Source organism: Maylandia zebra, linkage group LG12, assembly GCF_041146795.1.
Source record: "Maylandia zebra isolate NMK-2024a linkage group LG12, Mzebra_GT3a, whole genome shotgun sequence".
Classification (NCBI taxonomy): Eukaryota; Metazoa; Chordata; class Actinopteri; order Cichliformes; family Cichlidae; genus Maylandia; species Maylandia zebra.
In genome coordinates, this window is record NC_135178.1 from 22,225,785 (window position 1) to 22,246,178 (window position 20,394).

General features: G+C 39.5%; 2 protein-coding genes across 10 annotated transcripts in view; one reads left to right on the forward strand and one right to left on the reverse strand.

Moving 5' to 3' along the window:
* Positions 1 to 10,464, forward strand: part of vps13a (vacuolar protein sorting 13 homolog A) — a 46,690-nt gene extending 36,226 nt beyond the window's left edge. For 3 of the 5 annotated variants that reach the window (XM_012918019.3, XM_012918021.3, XM_012918020.3), the window contains 14 exons: positions 39 to 153; positions 275 to 388; positions 495 to 640; positions 770 to 851; positions 948 to 1,061; positions 1,223 to 1,298; positions 2,481 to 2,644; positions 2,826 to 2,871; positions 3,028 to 3,151; positions 3,289 to 3,403; positions 7,730 to 7,815; positions 8,599 to 8,722; positions 8,830 to 8,904; positions 9,006 to 10,464. In XM_012918019.3, coding sequence (XP_012773473.3) covers positions 39 to 153; positions 275 to 388; positions 495 to 640; positions 770 to 851; positions 948 to 1,061; positions 1,223 to 1,298; positions 2,481 to 2,644; positions 2,826 to 2,871; positions 3,028 to 3,151; positions 3,289 to 3,403; positions 7,730 to 7,815; positions 8,599 to 8,722; positions 8,830 to 8,904; positions 9,006 to 9,056 — 1,432 coding nt within the window. In that variant the 3' untranslated portion in view covers positions 9,057 to 10,464. Of the gene's footprint in view, positions 1 to 38; positions 154 to 274; positions 389 to 494; positions 641 to 769; positions 852 to 947; positions 1,062 to 1,222; positions 1,299 to 2,480; positions 2,645 to 2,825; positions 2,872 to 3,027; positions 3,152 to 3,288; positions 3,404 to 5,414; positions 5,436 to 6,722; positions 7,512 to 7,729; positions 7,816 to 8,598; positions 8,723 to 8,829; positions 8,905 to 9,005 lie in introns of those variants that run through there. The other 2 variants (XM_014414433.3, XM_012918022.3) reach the window with 2 other exon arrangements.
* Positions 10,465 to 10,487: 23 nt separating this feature from the next.
* Positions 10,488 to 20,134, reverse strand: LOC112429710 (guanine nucleotide-binding protein subunit alpha-14). Of its 5 annotated transcripts, none has more exons than XM_076890897.1 (9): positions 19,912 to 20,134; positions 19,787 to 19,837; positions 19,316 to 19,475; positions 13,876 to 14,060; positions 13,617 to 13,771; positions 13,334 to 13,474; positions 12,494 to 12,623; positions 12,253 to 12,406; positions 10,488 to 11,311 (listed from the first exon to the last, which is right to left on the reverse strand). In XM_076890897.1, exons 3-9 carry the CDS (start codon positions 19,434 to 19,436, stop codon positions 11,121 to 11,123), a joined length of 1,077 nt encoding a protein of 358 aa, XP_076747012.1. In that variant the 5' UTR covers positions 19,437 to 19,475; positions 19,787 to 19,837; positions 19,912 to 20,134; the 3' UTR covers positions 10,488 to 11,120. The 5 variants fall into 5 exon arrangements, with proteins under 5 accessions (XP_076747012.1, XP_076747013.1, XP_024660247.2 ...); XM_076890898.1 differs by having other exon boundaries at positions 19,316 to 19,493; XM_024804479.2 differs by having other exon boundaries at positions 19,787 to 20,134.
* Between the last annotated feature and the right edge of the window lie 260 nt (positions 20,135 to 20,394).

Here is a 20,394-nt window from a genome sequence, read left to right on the forward strand (position 1 = left end):
TTTATACTCGTCTAAGTCCTGATTTCTGTTCGCCTCAGGTACTTTGTGGTTTTAATTCAGGAGATGGATCTAAAACTTGATCTGGGCTTCCTGTACGCCATCCTGGAGCTGTTCTCCCTAGAGAACGACAGCATAACGAGCGCAGAACAGGAGGTCGGCTACACGCATTGACACACACAACGTTACCTTTCTGTTCAGAATGCGTTATGATTATTCAGTTAGTCAGTAATTCAGTTAACTCAACAGCTGTTGTGCCTTTCTCCTGATGCTCCAGGTGGAACTGTTTGAAAAGGACATAATGAACATAAAGACAGAACTGAACCATGTCTCTGCTGCTGACAAATCTCCCATCAGCCTCTACGAGTACTTCCACATTTCCCCCATTAAGGTGTGTGCGAATGCAGTTTCTGTCAAACAAATAGTGTCTGAACTGATCTCTGCGATTTCTCCGTTGCCATAGTAACGCCTGCTGATGTTTTTGTGCTTTTTGTCAGCTGCACCTGAGTTTCTCTCTGAGCTCAGGCGGAGAGGATGGCTTGAAGCAGAAGAGAGATTCGGAACTGATCCCTGTGCAGTCGCTAAATCTGTTGCTAAAGAGTATCGGCGCGACGCTCACTGATGTGCAGGATGTTGTCTTCAAGTATGAATACAGAAAAAGGCTCAAATACACAGCATGCATGTGCCCTCCATTAGCATTAAATTACTTCCATGTGACTTGTTCTTGGTGATTCCAACCCTGCTTCTTGGCTGAATGTGACATTTATTTCAGGCTGGCCTTTTTTGAATTGACCTACCAGTTCTACACCACTCAGCAGCTCCAGTGGGAGGTCCTCAGACATTATTCTAAGCAGGTAATACATACAAGCACAATGAAACCAGACAAGTGACAATTTGTCTTGTCTTCTTTTGTTTTGATATTTTGATTTTCCACCTATGTGTATCTCAAGGCTATTAAGCAGATGTATGTGCTGGTGCTGGGCCTCGATGTTCTTGGAAACCCATTTGGACTGATCAGAGGATTGTCAGAAGGGGTGGAGGCTTTCTTTTATGAGCCCTATCAGGTAATGATATCCAATAAAATTATTGACAAGTTCAACTGGGTCTTTTAGCTTTGAAGTGCGTTATAAAACCTGTTGAATAGTTACGTTGTGTAATTTAGAAAATATGGCCACATTGGATTCAGGTTAACATTCACAATAACTGTTCTTTTTTTTTCTTCTAGGGAGCCATCCAGGGCCCTGAGGAGTTTGTTGAAGGAATGGCTCTTGGGGTTAAGGCGCTGGTGGGAGGAGCTGTAGGTAAGCATGAAATGGTGTTAAAGGGGTAATACAGAGTCAGCCTTAGCTCAACCGGATCAGGTCAAAACTGCTAAATAATCACTGGAATTTCTAATTCAAAAATTAATTATGTTTAATTTATCTTTTATTTTAAATTTAAGTACAGTGTTGTGCAAAAGTCTTGCACTCATTTCTTTGTATTTTGAAATACAGTATGTACAGCAAAAACAGTTTTTACAATTCTTTATCACATCCTGAACTCTCTTACTCAGCTTCCTTGTCTTCAGGAATAGTTCTCCAGGCTTCTAGAAGGACATTCAAAGCTCTTCCTTAGATGCTGGTTGTCTTTTGTTCTGTTTTCTGTAAAGATGATCCCACACTGCTTCACTTATGTTGAGTCTGAGCACTGCTTCACCTAAGTGGAGGCATGCCTTTTAGACCTGCAACTTCTTTCTTTGTCCCTCCCAACTGTCCAGTTTCCTTCACTTGTTTTCAGCTATTTTATGTCTGTCAAACTGTGTTATCATTGCCATGTTTCATAGATTGAGCAAATCATTTGCTTTTTGTGAGAGGCTGCTGGTAACAAACTGGTTAAAAATAAAATTTAATTGAAAGTGTCCATTATGTGTAGAAACAATAATGATTCATCCCTTTAGCCTGGTGTCATTATATGCTTGACATCAGTGTTAAGAAGTTTATCAGATGTTAAAAATAATCCTGTGAAAATAATGTGAAACTAGATTGAAAATGAGTTAAAAAGCAGTAAATGTCCAACAAAAAACTTAATAAAGCTCGGAGAATTATCGCTCATCACCACATGAAAAAAATAAATAAAAAGAAATGAAGGTCGTTAAAGAGTTTGTACAGCCCTGCACGCTGTCCTCACTTTATCTGCTGTCATTATACACGTTGATTGACTGGGATGGGTTCATGGCTGCTATATAGGGCTGTAATTTGAACAGTGTAATAACTGAGCATTTGTCGTTTTACTGCATGTGTTTTTAATATAGTGTTATATCTGTTAAATTTCAGCATTATATTGCCTTTAACAGTGAACTGTGGCTGTTTCATTACACATCTGAGACTTTTTAGCAACATGTTGGAGCCCTTAAAATTTCAGATTTTCACTGACACAATTTTGACATGAACATTTAAGATATATTAAAAAATATTCTCAGGTAACGAATCATGTTTGTTGTTCAGGCGGTATTGCAGGTGCAGCCTCCAGGATAACAGGTGCCATGGCAAAGGGTGTCGCAGCGATGACAATGGATGAAGAGTACCAGCAGAAGAGACGAGAAGCTATGAACAAACAGCCCAGCGGTCTGAGAGAGGGGCTGACCAGGGGTGGAAAAGGACTGGTGTCTGTATGTAAAACTGTTTGGTTTTTAAGTTGCTCCTCTCTGTTTATCAGCAGGAAACATGCAGTTAATGCAGGATGTAGGAAGTAGTAAGACTAGCAACAACAACACTGCAAACTAGTCTGAAAGAAAATGCACGGCTGTAATGAGTCATTTATTCTGCAGTGTTATCTTCCTTTTCCCACAGGGATTTGTCAGTGGGATCACAGGGATCGTTACCAAACCTATTAAAGGTAAGATGAGTCTGACCACAAGTATAAACATGTTAGTCCAATAAAATAAGGGCATAAAAAAAACTACGTGTTCTGTTAGTGTGTTTCCATTGAACACTTGACATTTGGCCGTGAAGATCTTTGAACTTAAGCTGCAGTGTTTGTGTTATTATGCAGGGGCCCAGAAAGAGGGGGCAGCGGGCTTTTTTAAAGGTGTTGGAAAAGGTTTGGTTGGTGCAGTAGCTCGACCAACAGGAGGCATTATTGACATGGCCAGCAGCACTTTCCAAGGGATCAAGAGGTACAGTTATTTCTGTCTGTGCTATGTGATTGTGCACTTGCCGCATCAGTGTGTAATATGATAGGTCCTGTTTGAATTTGTTTATGCCCTGAGTTGTGTGAAGGTGTGCGTTTCCAAATGCAAATATCTCGATATAGGGCAGCAGAGACTTCACAAGATGTTCAGTCTCTACGTCCTCCTCGCTTCATCCACGAGGATGGTGTCATACGACCATATAAGGAGCTGGAAGGCCTCGGCAGTCAGATGCTTCAGGTAAGACAAAAAACCCCTCTCCATCATCACCTTTTTACAGTCATTCCCAGTTTTTACAAAGATGGAAAACTCTGTTAACAATATTGCATTCATGTCATTTAATTTTTAAAGTTGTTTTATCTTTACTGTGATGTGGTGTCATTATCTTTGCATTTCAAACTTATTTGACTGATTTTCTTAGCTGTGTTGGATGCCCTAAATCAGGGGTCGGCAACCTGTGGCTCCGGAGCCGCACGCGGCTCTTTAGTCCTTATAGTGCGGCTCCGTGTGGTTTGGGAAAATAAATTAGAAGTATTTAGCTGAAGTGTATTTTATTTATGTTAGTTCTTTTTTAACTTGTAGTTCTAAATCGGAAGATTATTGTAATAATGAAATATAAAAATAAAATTATATTCTATTATTTTTTTCATCGCTTAAAATAAGCGTCACACTCGCGGAAGCTGGTGTACCCGCCGAAACACCATTCATTTATTGAGACTTTCAACCGAGGCCAATTATGGATCTTCGGATCCACATCAGCAGCTCCACCGTGAACTATGTTAAAAACAAACACTGCTCACGCCTCACAGATGACAGCTTACAGTCCTGCGTAAAGATGAAAGTGACTTCATACAGCCCCGATTTGCAGACGCTGTGCGTAGAGGTTCAGGAGCAGAAGTCCCATTGTAAACATATCACGGCAGACCCGACGATGTTTCCATGAACACGCTTTTCAGCATCTCTTTATTGACCACTTTTCACACACGGTCGACGTTAAGGCGGCGAGGCGTGATTGCGGGTGCCGCTCAGGTGCGTCCGCCTCCCCTGCAGCGGCGCTGCAGACCACGCCCTGCCACACACATTAACCAGGTAAAATACATATTTAGGCGGAATTTTGTAATTATCTACTTTTCATTTTTAGCAGCATAGTGCTTTTTTCCAATTCTTTTTTTTAAAAGTCAGGTCAAGGCTCCAAAAGCCCAAAGGCGATATAAGGGTAGCGGCTCACAACAGTTTTTGTTTGCTGGATCATTTTAGTTCAGCAGGGTGTCTTTCCTTTTGTTATATTTCTTTAAGAGTTTAAAATGTGTTATTTACATAAATAAAATGTAATTTTCTCTGTAGCACTTCATGGATTTCATAAGCAACACACCTTAGTTGTTCACACAAAGCATAAAGGTAAAAAAACAATATATACAGTGTTATCTTCTTTTTAGATGTTAAAAAGTATTTGCGGCTCCCAGTGTTTTGTTTTGCGTGGAAACCGGGTCCAAATGGCTCTTTGGGTCTTAAAGGTTGCTGACCCCTGCCCTAAATGGTTGCCTTTGTTGTTTGGGGAAGTTTTACTACTCCTGTAGGAATAGGTTTGGCAGTCTCTGGACAAATTACATATTTGTTTAATTTTTGAAGTAAAAAGAAGTCAATACAATCCAGTGGGTAAAAAATGAGCAGCCCCTCATTCCCACTTGATTCACTTTTATGTCTTGAGTGAGTCATTCGTCAGTGTTGTGAAAAACTCTTCTTCTGGCAGAGGATGCGATATTGATGCTAAGTGATACTTCATTAATGGTAGAAAGGTTTCAGCTACCGTGTTCCCAGTGTTCAGATGCCATTAAGAAATGAGAGGTCAATGCAAGACTGACAACCAGGAAAGCAATCAGAGACAAATCTGTTCAACACGATGGTTAAGCTGCCAGACTGCAGAATAGCTTACAAACTGAGGCTGGTCCATGTGCATCATTAATGCATATGAGGATGTCCATGCAAGTTTTCAGAAGGAACCTTTATCAGCAACTTTGTTACAAATGTGAACACTACAGATGGATAGAATTAAAAATGTCTCTTTTTTTATATCACTAAGTTATGGTTAAAAGGAAGCGGCATTGGTTAAATCTTGTAATCTGCAAGGAAGAATAAAAGGGTACAGGAAATTTAAAAAAAAGATTATATTTGCTGTATTTCACACCAGAAATCAACAGAATGTCTGCATATAATCCAAATATATCATGTTTTCCATATTTTCACATTTCAGAGCAGCTTACATGTGTTTCAGGTCTGATATTTATCTAACCTTTTGTTGACGTTGTCTAGCTGTGAGTTGGATAGAGTGGGTTGAAGTTTCACATTGTGTTTAATAGTAAAAATCCTAATTTCCCTAAAATTTACAGAAAGGTGATAAATTAAAGCAGCCTACAAGAGAGGCCAGATAACTTCAGTGGACAAATTGGTGCTTTTTTATAAAGATTCTGCAAAATTTAAAGCTGAAAAAAGAGTTTTAAATCTTGTCATATGATTCACATCATTGCCAGTCTGCTCCATGTTGACTGTCTCATCTTTGTGTTTCTAACTTCATCTTCATTCAAGACTTTCTTCAGTTTGTCACCTTTCTGTCTTACCAGCTTAGGTTTGCGTGTGTGTAGTAATGTGTTAGTAACTGAGTTGTTCCTTCAGCTTAAATTAGGACCAGGCCATATAGAGTAATAGTTCTATAAATCAGAGTAGGTTCTTCAGTTTTATGTTTATGCTTTTGTTAAAAAGCCTTCAACACAGTGTTCCTGATTGTTCCCAAATGTTTCCTTGTGTCTTTGAGAGAAGAGGAAATGCTTATCACAGTCTAAGCTGGGAGGGATTCTGATCTGTTTAAACTGATAGTCTGGCAAATTTAATCTTTTTAGGTCCACCATAATTATCTTATCTGCTCAAACAATAATTAAGCCATTGCATTAGGGCTTTGTGATCCAGTTTACAGCCATTTACATTTTTATAGATCCAAGAGCATTTAATGCTTGTTAGTCTTTTCAGGTCAGATATAATATTTTAAAATTGTTTGTAAATGACTTCTATTGTGTGAAACTTTCGATGACTCACAAATGCGTGCTTCAGTTCACACACATACAAAGTAATTTGGCCTCAAGTAAAATTAGTTTAATTTACAGACACATTTTTTTTAAGTTCAGCTTCACAAATCTGATCATTTTCTCTTTTAAAAAACTTTCTGTCCGTTCAAATGTCTAAAACTACACAAAAAAAACCTTTCACTTACCTGCAAAGCCTTTAGTGCACTTTGCACTGTGTTCAAGTCCCACTGGAAAACTAGGACATCTCTACTTCCTGTGTGATTTCTTAGTTTACACTTGTAGATCATACCATACACATTTGTAACACTTTTAAGACATATTACTCTCCATACTTTTAAAGTCTGAAACTGCAGATTTGAACACTGCTGATAGGTCACTCAGACTTTTCCTTGGTTCTCACCTTGAAGTCGCCTTATCAGCAGAAAGATTCGCACCTTCCGTCTGATCTAACCCTCCACACTTTTCTCCTGTCATGTCCGCAGAGGCAAGTGGCGTACAGTGAATGGTGTAGATCTGGCTCAGAGGATAAGGGAGATGAGTGAAAACAGCTAGCAGTGACAGAAGTGAAAGCTGTAGAGTTGGTGTTTTGTGTGTAGTCTGTGCTGGAGGGTTGTCTCAAAGTTTGGAGATCATGTTTGGTTAGATTAAAGTGAACCAAAGTAGGGACTTTCATTACTGGTGTCACTGGTTTAGAAGATTTTATTATTTTTTATATTTTGTTGTTAACTGTGTTTTTTTTTATTTTTCATCACCCTTTTTTTGTTTGTTTTGTTTTTTTCCCTGCTCCACAACAACAAACTAAAAATGATTTCAGCCACCATTTTTCAGCCAAGTCCAACTTGGCTGTAAACCTCGTATCACATGACCATTAACCATTCATGATTAAGGTTGATGCATTTGTTTCCTGCTGGAGAAGGTTTGTGTGAAAGTCACACATGCTGACTCGTATGATCTAATCAGAAAACTAAAGTCTGAAAGTCTGTCCTCTTGTCCAAACTAAAACACAGTCCTAGCAGTTGTAAAGGTCTCTCAATTAAATATCCTGAAATGTCATCTGAGAGCTGCATGTTAACAGTGCAATGTTTATGCTTTTTTTTTTTTTAAAAGCCATTGTTGAGGACCAGGCATTTTCTTATTAGTTTACTTATTAGTGTTCATCTTTAAGTCATCATAATCACACTTTTTTCCTTCATTGTTATGTTTTTTTTGTCATTACTTGGAACCTTTCACTGATATTTTGTTCTTAATAAAGTCTTTGCATTTCAAACTTCCACCTGCCATCGTCTTTGTTTCATCCTGTCCTGCATCTGAATCCCACATGTTCCAATCTCGTTACAGGGAAACTATTGTGCAGATACTGATTCACTGTTTTTGCTGTGGTAGCTCATGCTTCCTTTACTTTTATATACAGTTTTTGACAGACAGTGACGTATTTTTCAATGTTGTTGTTTGGACAGATATTTTTCTAGTCTTTCTTTTTTTTTTTTAGAAAATTGAGAATGGACGTTTTGCCAGCTACAGGTACTTTGCTCATGCTAAAGTCAATGAATCTGACTTTCTCATGATCACCAAGAGGTGAGTGGTTTTTTTGGGGGGTTTTCTTTACCCTTTTTTGTTTGTTTTCTTCTGTTCAAGAAAGTGTTTTACTTGAGATAATGACCAAGAGCTGAGATATAGTTCAAATGATGCATAATTTTTTCTTTTCTAATCAGTTTGGATGCTAAAATTTTTGTAAAAGTTTATATAGTATTTGCGTATTTCTACCAAGACTTTCAGATCAACTGTGAAGAAAATTCTTTCCTTTGTTTTCATTCATTTGTTTTAATGTTCTGCTGTACTTCTTGTACTTGACTCTCTATTAACAGCGTTACATTCAAATTCAATTCTAACTAATGTAAAGATTTGAGTTCATACTTCTGACATACAGTACCTTCATTGCCCACCAGGGGGCTGCAGCCCACACTGTAACACAGACTGTATAAAACCCAAAATACGGATGTAACGAGATAGTAAGCTGTATATTGAAGTTTTATTCAAAAATCCTTTTTTTTTTTTAATTCAGTTAAACCAAAATGAATGATTGACCCACAAACTGAGCTGGAAAATGTTTACAGTCGAGACAGGAAGCTGTTTTCACAAAGATAGGACCAAAAGTCTTTTTACAACCACACGGGTATCGCCATCTGGTGGCATTCAGATTAAGGTTTAAGGCACTCGCATGTTGGCTTCATCTTATGTCTTTTTACTTTTTTAATGCCTATGACTGGAAATCATTGTTTTGGGGATAAAGAAACTGAAATATAAAGTTTACATTTTTCTTTATTCATTCCTTTTAAACACACATCTTTTTTTTCCCAGGGGAATATTTTTTGTGACCAAAGGCACTTTTGGTCAGCTGACCTGTGAGTGGCAGTATCTGTTTGAAGAGTTCACCAAGGATCCAACCATTATAGAGGACCGCCGACTTCGCATTGAGGCCAAGGTAAAAACAAACAAACAACAAAGATGTTACCATTATTTACTACCCAAATTTTTCATTATTATTATTATTATTATTACTTCTGCACTGAACCTCGCCTTCCACTGCAGGAGAGAGTGAAGTCAGTCTTTCATGCCAAAGAGTTTGGGAAGATAATAAACTTCAAAACTCCAGAGATAGCCAAAGTAAGTTTGCAATTTGGACTCAAGCTGATATTTCCTTTCAGTCGGGATACACGACTAGTGAAAATAATTAGTTCTAACTTTGGGTCATTATTTATTTTCAGTGGGTTCTCACCAAATTGGAGGATGCAAGAGAGAGTTTACCCAAGTACTGACTCTGAAGATCGAGAAATGCTAAACACACGAGCTCTGTGTGTGCCAGTGCCTTTTTTTCTTTACTGCATGCTACTTTTTTTTCCCTCCGTGTGTGACTAGTGAATAAACGATGTGGACTGTCGGTGTGTGTCGGGGCTGAAAGACACAGTGTGCATGTAGACAGATTGCTGATTTCCATCCACTTTGCTTTGCATTCATTATTTTACACCTGGTCATGTTTTTTGTTTTTATTATAGTTCTCTTTATTAAAACGTTAAGTCTGGAGTTTACGAACAGGTTCTGTTATTGCCTGCTTGAAGGATTGTACGAATGGAGGATTGTGATTCCTTAGATGTACTTGTTCTAATCAAACACACATTAAAGCTGCTGTTGGACGAACTTTGAAAGGGGAAAAGAATGAGCGGGCCTCCACCTGCAGCTCATACCTCTGTTTCAAGTCTCTCCCACCAGATGAGCGCAGGATTTTGCACATTACGCACAGTTAAAAAAGGATTTTTGTTGACCTTGAGCTTCATGTGGATACCCCCGGCTCTAGCGGGTGAAAACTTTCTTAACCCTCCACCTCTTGCTCACTGCCCAAGAGAGCCAAGAAGAGGTAGAAGAGGACTCCCACTCCCCCACAAACGCTATTGTTGACCCCCCCCCCCCCCTTTCATAATGAAACCAAAAACATTTTTGCTTACCGTAGCTTTAGAGATTCAGTTTAACTTTCATTTCTGGATGTAAAGGAGGATTTGGGTGTAGAAATGTCAATCTTAACAGTGACTGGTAGGGGGGGAAAAAAATCCCTCGAGTATCACTGAGGCCAAATTAACTGTAATTGTTGTAGCACATTTAATGTTGCACACTGTTTCTTTTACTGGATTATATAAAAGGCATGCTAATATGAATTAGTATGGCTTTATAGTACACATAATTCAAAAAATGTGCATCCTTAAAGTTCTTCTTTTTCCTATTTTTTTTATACATTGCAGAATAAAGACTGTTGAGTGTGTGAGTCAGAGATGCATGCTATTTTTATACTGTACTTACATGCATCAGTTTGCTGTATATGACCTAATATGATGTCTATCTGTATATATCCATCCTCGCATCAGACTTTATGAGGAGCTTGCAGTATGAAATTTTGTGATTTTTATGTTTTTATACCACACATATGCAATGCCAAACATGCTGATGAATTATACAGAGAAAAGGTATATATTGAAAATAAAGGAATGCTAATTATTATTATCAGCTGCTGTTTACTCTGATGTATATTTCAAAGATTTGATTTTGGTCTTGGGCGCATCACGATATAATATCACTCAATTTCATTTACATCGTTTTGTTTTCGGGGAGCAAAATATTCACTGCAGTGGCTTTTTCTTTTTCATGCTGTTTTCAATAAAGTTTTTTGAATTCAAAGCGGTCTTCATTTATTCCTCGCACCAAGAAAACGTCAGGCACCTGACTTGTACTCTTTATTAAATAATTATATCTCTTTATTGAAAATAACCATAAATAGAAGAAACAGTTGTATTTTTTTTCCTAAAGCACATCTCAGACTATTTACATCTGACACTCTATGAACTCCGTGGCTCTGCTGACTGTCCTGAGTAAATAAGGCACTTAAGGCGTCTCAGTGTTAGAGCAACCATTTCTAAACATTATGAAATCACAAAACCGGGCTAAAGAGCATCCTTATCAAACTATTACATGGGGATACATTTACATACATTAAAGCACTCAGATCATATGTCTATTTAAATAAGTAGTTCACACAACAGGTCAGTTACTTGCTACTAATTTTCACTTTCTCATTTCCACTGTAATGTATCATTTACAGCAAATACTAAAAAACTACAAGGGAAACTAAAGCATCTAAACACAATTTCATGTTAGTATGTCTGGTACAGGATGTTTGTATTCTCTCTTTTTTGGATCTCCCTTGTTAGAAATGAAACAATTTCAAATTGCTTCTTTTTTGGTTTAAGCTTGATTGATAATTAGATTCTTTTCTATTTCGGCTTTCCTCAGGTCTTCTCTTGTATGCATTTGCTCCTGTGCTGTATGCAACCTTTCTACACCAGGTTGAAGTCCCCGAGGTTGTGCCTGAGGATGGCTGTTTTCACGTCCTTGAAGATTAAGCGGATGTTTTCTGTGTCCGTGGCGCAGGTGAAGTGAGAATACAACGTCTTGTCCTTCTCCGGGTTTTGTTCTTGGTACATTTTTAGGATGAATTTTTGAGCTGCTACTTGATCCTGCTGAGGTCCTGCAATTCAGGGTTGATATTATTTAAATATGTCAGTAAATTCAACATACGCTCACCAGACACTTGATTGGGTAGACTTGTTCAACTGCTTGTTAATGCAAATATATAATCTGCCAATTACATGACAGGAACTCAATGCATTTTACGACCTGCTGAAGTTCAAACTGAGCATCAGAATGGGGAAGAAAAGTGATTTAAGTGACTTTAAATGTTGGTACCAAACAGGCTGGTCTGAGTATTTCAAATTTACTGAGACACAACCATCTGTAGTGTTTACAGTGAATAGTCTGAAAGTGAAAAGATGATCTGTGAGTAGCAGTCCTCACAGAGGTCAGAGGAGAATGGCCAGACGTGATGATATAGTAACTAATGGTAATTAACTACTCATTTCAACCAAGGTATGCAGAAGAGCATCTTCTGAAGCAGATGGTCTACAGCAGCAGAAGACCACACATGGTTTCACCTCTTGTCAGCCAAAAACACCGAACCAAAACTGAAATTCTAAGTCTTGATACTTAAAGATTAAAAATGTGTTTAAAAAAAAACAATCAGTTATTTTATTTTGAACAAATTATGGGTTTTTAATGCAGAACAAATTTGGTGATTTTCTTGTGGGCTTGTATCAAGGAGGGAGGGGCGGAGCTTAGACTAATGATTGCCAATGTGGACCAAAATTCCTGCTGAATGTTTTCAGCTCCTTTTAAAATCTCAGCCATGAAGAATTAAACCAATTCTGATGGTAAAGGAGGTTCAACCTGGTACCAGCACAGTGTACCTAATATAGTGTCAGTTGAGTATTTTTAGTCTATTTCAACACTTCCATAAAAATGAGTACCGTGCAGCGATTGTATGATGAAGGACTTAATTAGATCAGCTAAGTAATTACAAATCTTGTGGTGGAATAAGAGCTGAAATCAAGATGAGCATTCACTCAGTCTAACCTGTGAATTCAGGGAAGTAGGTGGATAAGTGAGAGTACAAGATCTTCTCCTTGAGGATGTCGGTCTTGTTGAGGAAAAGTATGACAGATGAGCGCTGGAACCAGGGGTAGGTGATGATGGTCTTGAACAGGGCCTTGCTCTCCTCCATGCGGTTCTGAGATGTTTAAAGGGATCAAACACATGTAAAACTCCAGGAGGATGTAAACTGAAATCATCATTTGCTGTGTCGTTAAATTCTCACCTCATTGTCGCACTCAGCCAGAACCTGATCGTATTCGCTGAGTGCCACCAAGAAAATGATGGAGGTGACGTTCTCAAAGCAGTGGATCCACTTTCTCCGCTCTGATCTTTGACCACCCACATCAACCATCCTGTCATAAAAGCAGCCAAGAAAAGTCACGCCACCTTCGAGGTCGGTGCCATGCCTGTGGCCAGTTCCAGTGCTGCTGCTATTATTTTGGTTCATAGAGTATTTCAAAGTAGAATGGGAGGCAGAGCCTTCAGCTTTCAGGCCCCTCTTCTGTGGAACCAGCTCCCAGTTTGGATTTGGGATACAGACAGCCTCTCTACTTTTAAGATTAGATTTAAAACTTTGCGTTTTGATAAAGCATATAGTTAGGGCTGGATCAGGTGATCTGTTAGTTATGCTACAATAGGTCTAGGCTGCATTGGCTTCCCATGAAGCACTGAGTGTTTCTTCTTCACTCACCTTTTACACATCACTCTTTAATCATTAGCTATTATTAATCTCTGGCTCTCTTACACAGTGTGTTGTTTGTCCTGTCGCCCTCACCTTATCCTCGAACAGTTGCAGCAGATGGCCGCCCCTCCCAGAATCTGATTCTGTTAAGAGTTTTCTTCCTGTTACAAGGGAGGTTTTCCTTGCTACTGTCACCAAGTGCTTTTTCAAAGGGAGTTGTTTAATTGTTGGCACTTTCTCTGCATTACTGTAAGGTCTTTACCTTAAGATATAAAGCACCTTGAGGTGACTGCTGTTTGTCATTTGATGCTATATAAACTCAACTGAACTGAATTGAAATGAAACTCTGTGCAGTGCAGAAGATGTCAATATGCACCTCACCTGAAAATGACATTCTGATCCTTAGACCACATGTCAAAGGGGTATTCAATGATACCAGTGGTTGGGACTCGGACTCTGAGGATGTCGTCAAGATCAGGTATGTATGAGGGCTGTGAAATCCGATCCAGATCTGTGAGATAGCTAAAAAGAAAAATATGCAGGGAGAAAAAAAAAACACTAAGAAAGGAGAAATGTAGAAAACTTAAAATGTAAACCAAATTTGATCTAGAAAAGTACAGAGATCTGCGCACACTGTTAAAGATCATAAATGCCTAATTCTCACTATTTGGTGGAGTCGGACAGCTGGTACTCCCTGCGCCGATCATAGCACTCCTGTATTCCAGGATCATCCCACAGACTCTTGACAGCCATGGCGAGGTTGCTATCTAAGTCCTTCACCTTATCCACCTCCACCTCCAGGACTGCGCTGGCATGGCTCTATGGACACACCGAGAAGACAAAAAGACAGTGAGGTAACAATGAGGTAACCATCCATCAAGTCTTTATTGTAAAGGACTGGAACAGAGTCAGTCTGCCTGTACCTGGTTCTGGGGATCAGTGAAAGATATACCAAGAGCCTCCATAGCTCGGACCATTGTCTGCATGGACGTGTAGATGTTCTGGTACACCAGCTTGGCATAGCTCCTTTTGTCCTCGTCTGTATATCCTCCTCCATGGATAATCCTCATTTGTTTGATAAAGGTGCTCTTTCCACTCTCTCCAGTGCCTGTGAGACACATTGAGGATTAAACTCAATAATAGATTTATTTGGTCTACAATTTTTTGCCTCGTTGCAAATTAACATTCTGCAAATCAAACCAAAGTAAACATCTGCTGGCTGCGTGAGCAGACGGGAATGCAGTTTTATGTCTAAGGTCTGTTTTTAAAAATCTGCATTCACGTGACAGCCTGTTTCTCAGCAGTGCTCATCGGTGCAGGATTTGACCATTTTAATTGTCATGTTTCTGAATTTTAAAGAAATCATGCTGATGAGTCAGTTACGACTGCTTTCATTGTCTTGATTTTGATGCCAGACAACAGGTTCTCATAGTACCTAGAAGTATTTAAGTATCAAAACCACCAGTAATAACATTAGTCTAACTACAGCTATAAAGAGGAAGAAAACAAATGTTAAGTATAAGAAAATTAGAGTACTTATTGTACAAGCAGATTATATCATTATAGTATAAATACTGAAATGTGTAAGCATCACTTATGTGCAGGTTGATATGGAGCTCATATGTGTGCTGCTGAGAGCTACATAGATAATGTTTTATTAAACGTATTGATATGCACACACTTACTAGATAAATTCAATTGCCCTATAGTATAATACTTTGAGTGGTGGAGGGATGTTTTATTTTGTCATGCCTCTATAATTATTTGCCTTTGTTCCCTGCCTGAGCAAATCAACCCCAGAAGCCCTGCAAACGGTCCAGAATGTGGCTGTGAGGCTGCTCAACAGGTCCTTAAAAGGTCCCATGTGACACCGATTCTTTCTTCTTTAGGCTGACTTCCAAAATTTTAGTGATCACTTTCGGTCTGAACCATTTAACAGAGAGGCTGTGCCTCAAGAGCTAGAGCAGGTCATTTACCTGTTGTAAGGCTGGTGGTTTGATCCGCGGCTACTCCGCTCTGCATGCCAAACTATCCTGGAGAAAGATACTGAACATTGAGTTGTTGTGTGTGGTCAGTGCTAGCTAGATGTTTGACCTTTAATTGTGCTAATTAAATTGGAAATGGACTGGTTTATTTCCAGTTTACTATGGTCAGTTGCCTCCATGTATTAGTAAATTACTACATTCATATGCAAATACGAGATCTTTGAGGTCAGCTGATCAGAGCTTGCTGGTGGTATCTGGTCCAGGTTAAAGATAAAAGACGAGCCTAATTTTCTACTCTTCATTTATCCCAAGAGAAGATATTATGGCCACTGCAAGCAAGCAAATTTAGCTCTCTGCTGCAAAGACACAAACAAAAAAAGTCATGGGAGTCTCTATCCCTCCTTACAGTGACAATTTTAAACTTGAAGTTGTCTATACAGTAAAATGTACCCCTGCCCAGTGTCATGCATCCATGCCCCTTCTGCAAGAGCATAAAGTTTATATATACTTTAAAATATTACTGAGCTGCATCCTGGTGAGTTATTACTGCAACTCAATATTTATGATATTTACATTAAAAAAGACCCAAATTTGAATTATTACGTGTGATGTTGCACAGGTGTTGCATACTGTATGCCAGCTGGCAGCTGCCTGGCAGCTACATTAAAGACCCATCTGTCTTTTTATGAACAACTTTTTACTAAGAGATAAGTTAAAAGAAATAAAAACAAGTTCTGTGACAACTCTCAATACCCAGCTTGTCCACGCAGGGACGCAAGCTGAACGATTTGAATGTATATTTGACTGCCAAAGGGACACTCGCCAATATCCGAGAACAGGAAGTTTAAATATCACAAATTGCCCGAAATAAAATTCAACATATCATTCATAGCTTTAGTTTCACCTGGTTGAATAAAATATTTTAGTCAACCTTGCTTAATTTGCTTCTGAAAAATGACCTTCCTTTGGTCAGATGGAAAAATAAATAAAACAAAAGCCCTCCTAACTTCCAATAATTAATTCAACAAGAACGGTGCACTTTTTCACCCTGAAACCTTTCCTGAGTGACAGGATCAGATGCACGCTTAATAACTCAGAGACTCGGTGTGTATTTGGACTCAAGCTCTCCATCTAAAAGGTCTTTCGACTAACTTATATTTCACTAAAACATAATATACTAGATGCATACATACTTGTTCTTATTAAAAGGTATGAAAACCACACACACAGAGTCCCTTTCTGCCATGTTACTCTTCAGCTCTTACAGCAAAAACTCGTAATATTCTCATTGAGATCACATGATGCACAGCCGATTTGGTAAACAAATGTGTTTGTTAACAGACCTGAATATTGGAGGTTGCTGTGTTTGTGTATGTGTGTGGGTTTATGCAGGGATGGGTGGGGAGTTTCATCTTTTGGGCAGTCGGTGTGTGCGTGTGTGTCCAGCTTGCATGTACGACACAGCTTCATACCTGCACACTTCCTCAATTGGGGAACGCTGTAACACGAGGCGGTGGTGCCCGCGTGAATGAATGTGATGTAAGTGTCATGAGATAACGGCTACTGTCAAAGTCTGTCCTCTCCGGGGTTTTTTTGTTGTCACAACTGAAATGTACCTGCTAGGCAACGACTGTGCAGAGGCACAAAACAAAAAACATGAGAAGTCACTAATCTGCAAAATTTGACTTTTAAAAACAAACAAACAAAAAAAAAAAACAAGATCCAGCAGATCTACTGCTACATTCAAACATATTCCAGTTAAAAATAACAGAAAAAACAACACTTCTTCCAAAAAGAAGAACCAAACAGTATTTCAGTGTCTATATATGTAAATGTATGTATTGATATTTGAGGGTATATATCGAAGGTATGTGTATATCCATATTTTTAAGTGTGCGCATGTGCATTTATACATTTAAACATGTTTATATGCATATATAGTATAAATATTATAATATAAATAATATTATTTATCACAACTGTGATAACGATCCTGTAGCGTGGGTAGGTGTGTATACACACCTACCCACGGTGAATGTAAGGATACATGTATGTATAGATGTATAATTGCATATGTTTGTTGTATGCACATCATGTGTCGGTATGAATGCACTTTTATGTGTGTGTGGGTAATTGGCAGGTCATTTGAAAGTAAGATAAATATTGCTATCATTCCATAAATAGGAAGGATCATATAAGTTTATACTTCTTCTTAATCCTTCTCAGGCATAAAAAGTTGAGTTATTTATACACAGACAACTAACATACTGAATATTTGACTATACCTATCTACTGAGCTGTGATGATTTGGTATGCAAGTCGGCAGCTGTTCAAGTCAAATTTAAGGCCTCTGACAAAAAAGGGCAGAAAGTGAAGGTGTTGATCTCTTGCACTCTCAGTAGACCTGACTCTGACCATCCTAATGAAATCCACTGAGAGCTGAGTCACTCTGACCAGGTAACAAAAGGTTACTTTCTAGATCATGGCTGTCATACTCCTTTTACACTGTGGCCCACACAGAGCCCTGTTTGATCTTAGTGGGCTGGAGCAGTAGATTTATTACCTGGAAAAGAAAACCCTCCAAATCATTCCTCTTTCTGTCTGTTAGAGAGTTATCTCTGGGATGCTGGGATGATAGCTCCTTCAGGACTTAAACTCCGGTCAGAGAGTGGGGCACAGAGAGTGATGTCCAGATATACTTTAATGGAAGTTAACAGCAGCTCAACAGTACAGCAGTAGGCATACTGAACAAGTGTGGGAGGGGCGGACATGCGTGTGGTTCGTTGCACTTATAGCGATGCGACTGAAATATAAGGAGACTTTCGGTCACCGTCAGTGTAAAGACATTTAAGTATACATTAAATAGCTCAGACGGCATGAGAAAAACAAACGCATTTGCAACAGAAACACTCCAACGTGACTCTTTGTTCTCCCACTTTAAGAAAGGAGAATGATGATGAAATGCTTAAAAATGACAGAAAAAAAGCAGTTTATTTCCCAGACTATCCTGCAGACTGACATAAAATACACTTTGAATAATAACATTTATGTCCTTCTTCTTTGCATTTACCACATTATCCAAAGTTATTGCCTCTGTCAGTGCGCCCCAGAGCAGTTGTGGCTACAATGTAGCTTGCCATCACCAGTGTGTGAATGGGTGGATGACTGAATGTAGTGTAAAGCGCTTTGGTGTCCTTAGGGACTAAGTTAAGTGCTATACAAATACAGGCCATTTACCATTTATTTAGGGGGCTGGATTGGGCTCTTTGATGGCCAGGTTCTGGGCCCTGGGCCTTATGTTTGAAACTCTTTCAGCCTGAACAGAGACCTCAGGGTCATCCTTTTTTCTGGAAAGTCCCTCCACGTTTTGACTTCTCTCAACTACCTTTGTGATGCGTTAAACAAAACTGCTGGAGTCCAGCTGTCTGTAACAGCCTACAGTGAGCTGCGAAAATGTTTTTCTTTTAAAGCAAATGAATGTTGGTTTGGGGGCAAAAACATAACGCTGTGTTTTGAGTGAAATGATCTGCTAAGAGAACAGTTGGTAAAAACCAATAGCTTGTGCTCCGTGATGCATTTGCATGACTTTTGCATGAAACGCTAGTTATGGCTTTCAAACACACCACTGACCAAGGCGTGGATGGCGACTGGTTCCTGAAGTGCTCCCACACTACTGCAGTAAAATGCGCCCCCCCCCCAGGAAGAGAGAGTGTGTGTGTGTGTGTGTGTGTGTGTGTGTGTGTGTGTGTGTGTGTGTGTGTGTGTGTGTGTGTGTGTGTGTTTGTTTCTGTGGCCAGGTGGAGACTTACCGACCCCAGCAGGCAAAAAGTACTCAAGGATTCAAATCTCCGACCACGCTTAAATCAATGGCAGCGCCATGGCGCGCGGCTGCGCATACCCTGGATGTTCTCGGAAAGCCAGTGCGCCTCAACTGTGAAACGCTGCTCATGACTTGAATCCTCTCATGTAGACACACGTGGCAATGACAAAATGTTGCGTGCTGGATATAATATATATAAAATTATATATTTGCCTTCTAAAGTGTGCATTTTACTTTCATATGGCTAAATGAATACTAGTCGACAGGCGTCAGAGCTCTGTCCCACCTGCCACGATACCCGTGGCCAGGAAGCGGTGAAGTAATGGCAAATTTTGAGCTGTCTCCCACAACTGAAAATGAAAACGCCTGGATCCTTCCGCTAGAGGAACAACTTTAAGAGCAAATGTTTTAAAGCTTTTCTTTTGCCCGGAAAAGAACATTTATGGCTACAATCTAGATAAAACTTTTGAATGATTTACAGCAAAGCACGAGGAGAATGAGGAGGACTCCGTGAAGTCAGTTACCCTCCGAGCTGGTGTTCAGGTTAGTGATGCTCACCTAAAAGCAGCAACTTGAGCTCCATGCGAGAGTCCTCCTTGTCCCTCCGCAGCTGCTTCTCAATCTCCTCGTTGATCCTCTGGTTCTCTCTCTCCTCCGCTGAAAGACAGCATCCAGCCATCGCTGAAAGTCACCAGGTTGCTCTCCAACGACCACTCGGCTGTAAAGATGTCGCAGGCTTTGATTAAAGACAGAAAAAAAAAAGAAAAAGGAAACTCAGACGTGTTAAAAAAAAATACTCCTTTGCCCCCTCTTGCACTTCACAACTTCAGACGCAAAAAGGCACAGAGCATCTTCAAAACTGCGCCTTTGACTTCCACAGAAACAGAAAAGTTTGCTGCTAAAATATAAAGTGCTAGATTTCAGGGGTAAGTCCAAAGCTCTCTCTCTGTTTTACTTAAGCATCGAGGTGTACAACAAGGTGCACCACGAGCTGTTCCTATTGGACAAAGTGCTGCAGTTATACTCTACCTGGACGACACTTCAGCTTTATCCTGACGAATCGGGAGGGCGTGGCACCGGCTACAAATAGAAAAGGATAAAATGGGAAGTTCGCTGCCACAACCTGTGGAAACGGTGAGCGAGGAGGAATTCACCTGTAGATGAGTTTTAATCGGACATGGAGTGCCATGGCTCATTCTTAGAAGTGCTCCACGCTGTGCTCGCTTTCCTTGGAAGTTTCTATAATATCACACTCGTAATTCACGAGTCTTGATGACATTAAATCATGGTTCGCGTTAATTTTTTGCATATAAATGATCAAAAAAGATCATACTATTCAGCCCCTGTTCTTCCCTAAACGTTGACCTTGGCCCACCCGAAAAGTTCAGAACCTCGTTTGCCAAAGATTTAGGAATGTTTCTCGCAGGGGAGATTTTAGCCCAAAATGTCTGTCTGTCTGTGCGATTTTAGCACCCCCAAAGATTTCTTACTTTCATGACAATATTTGCTGTTTGTGTGACACACTAATATAAAAAGCATACAGTACTTGGTTGAGACGTAACATTTTAACAACAAAAGTATAGATACCCCCCCCCCCACACCCCCAAAAAAAGAAATGGTTTGTTCCAGCTCGCCCC

Excerpts from the sequence above, each read along its gene's own strand:
- LOC112429710 (XM_076890897.1), bottom strand. The coding sequence starts at position 19,436 with ATGGCTGGATGCTGTCTTTCAGCGGAGGAGAGAGAGAACCAGAGGATC. Across the intron at positions 14,061-19,315 it reads GCTCAAGTTGCTGCTTTTAG|GCACTGGAGAGAGTGGAAAG; the intron begins GTGAGCATCACT and ends TGTGTCTCACAG. Across the intron at positions 13,772-13,875 it reads TCACTGATCCCCAGAACCAG|AGCCATGCCAGCGCAGTCCT; the intron begins GTACAGGCAGAC and ends GTGTGTCCATAG.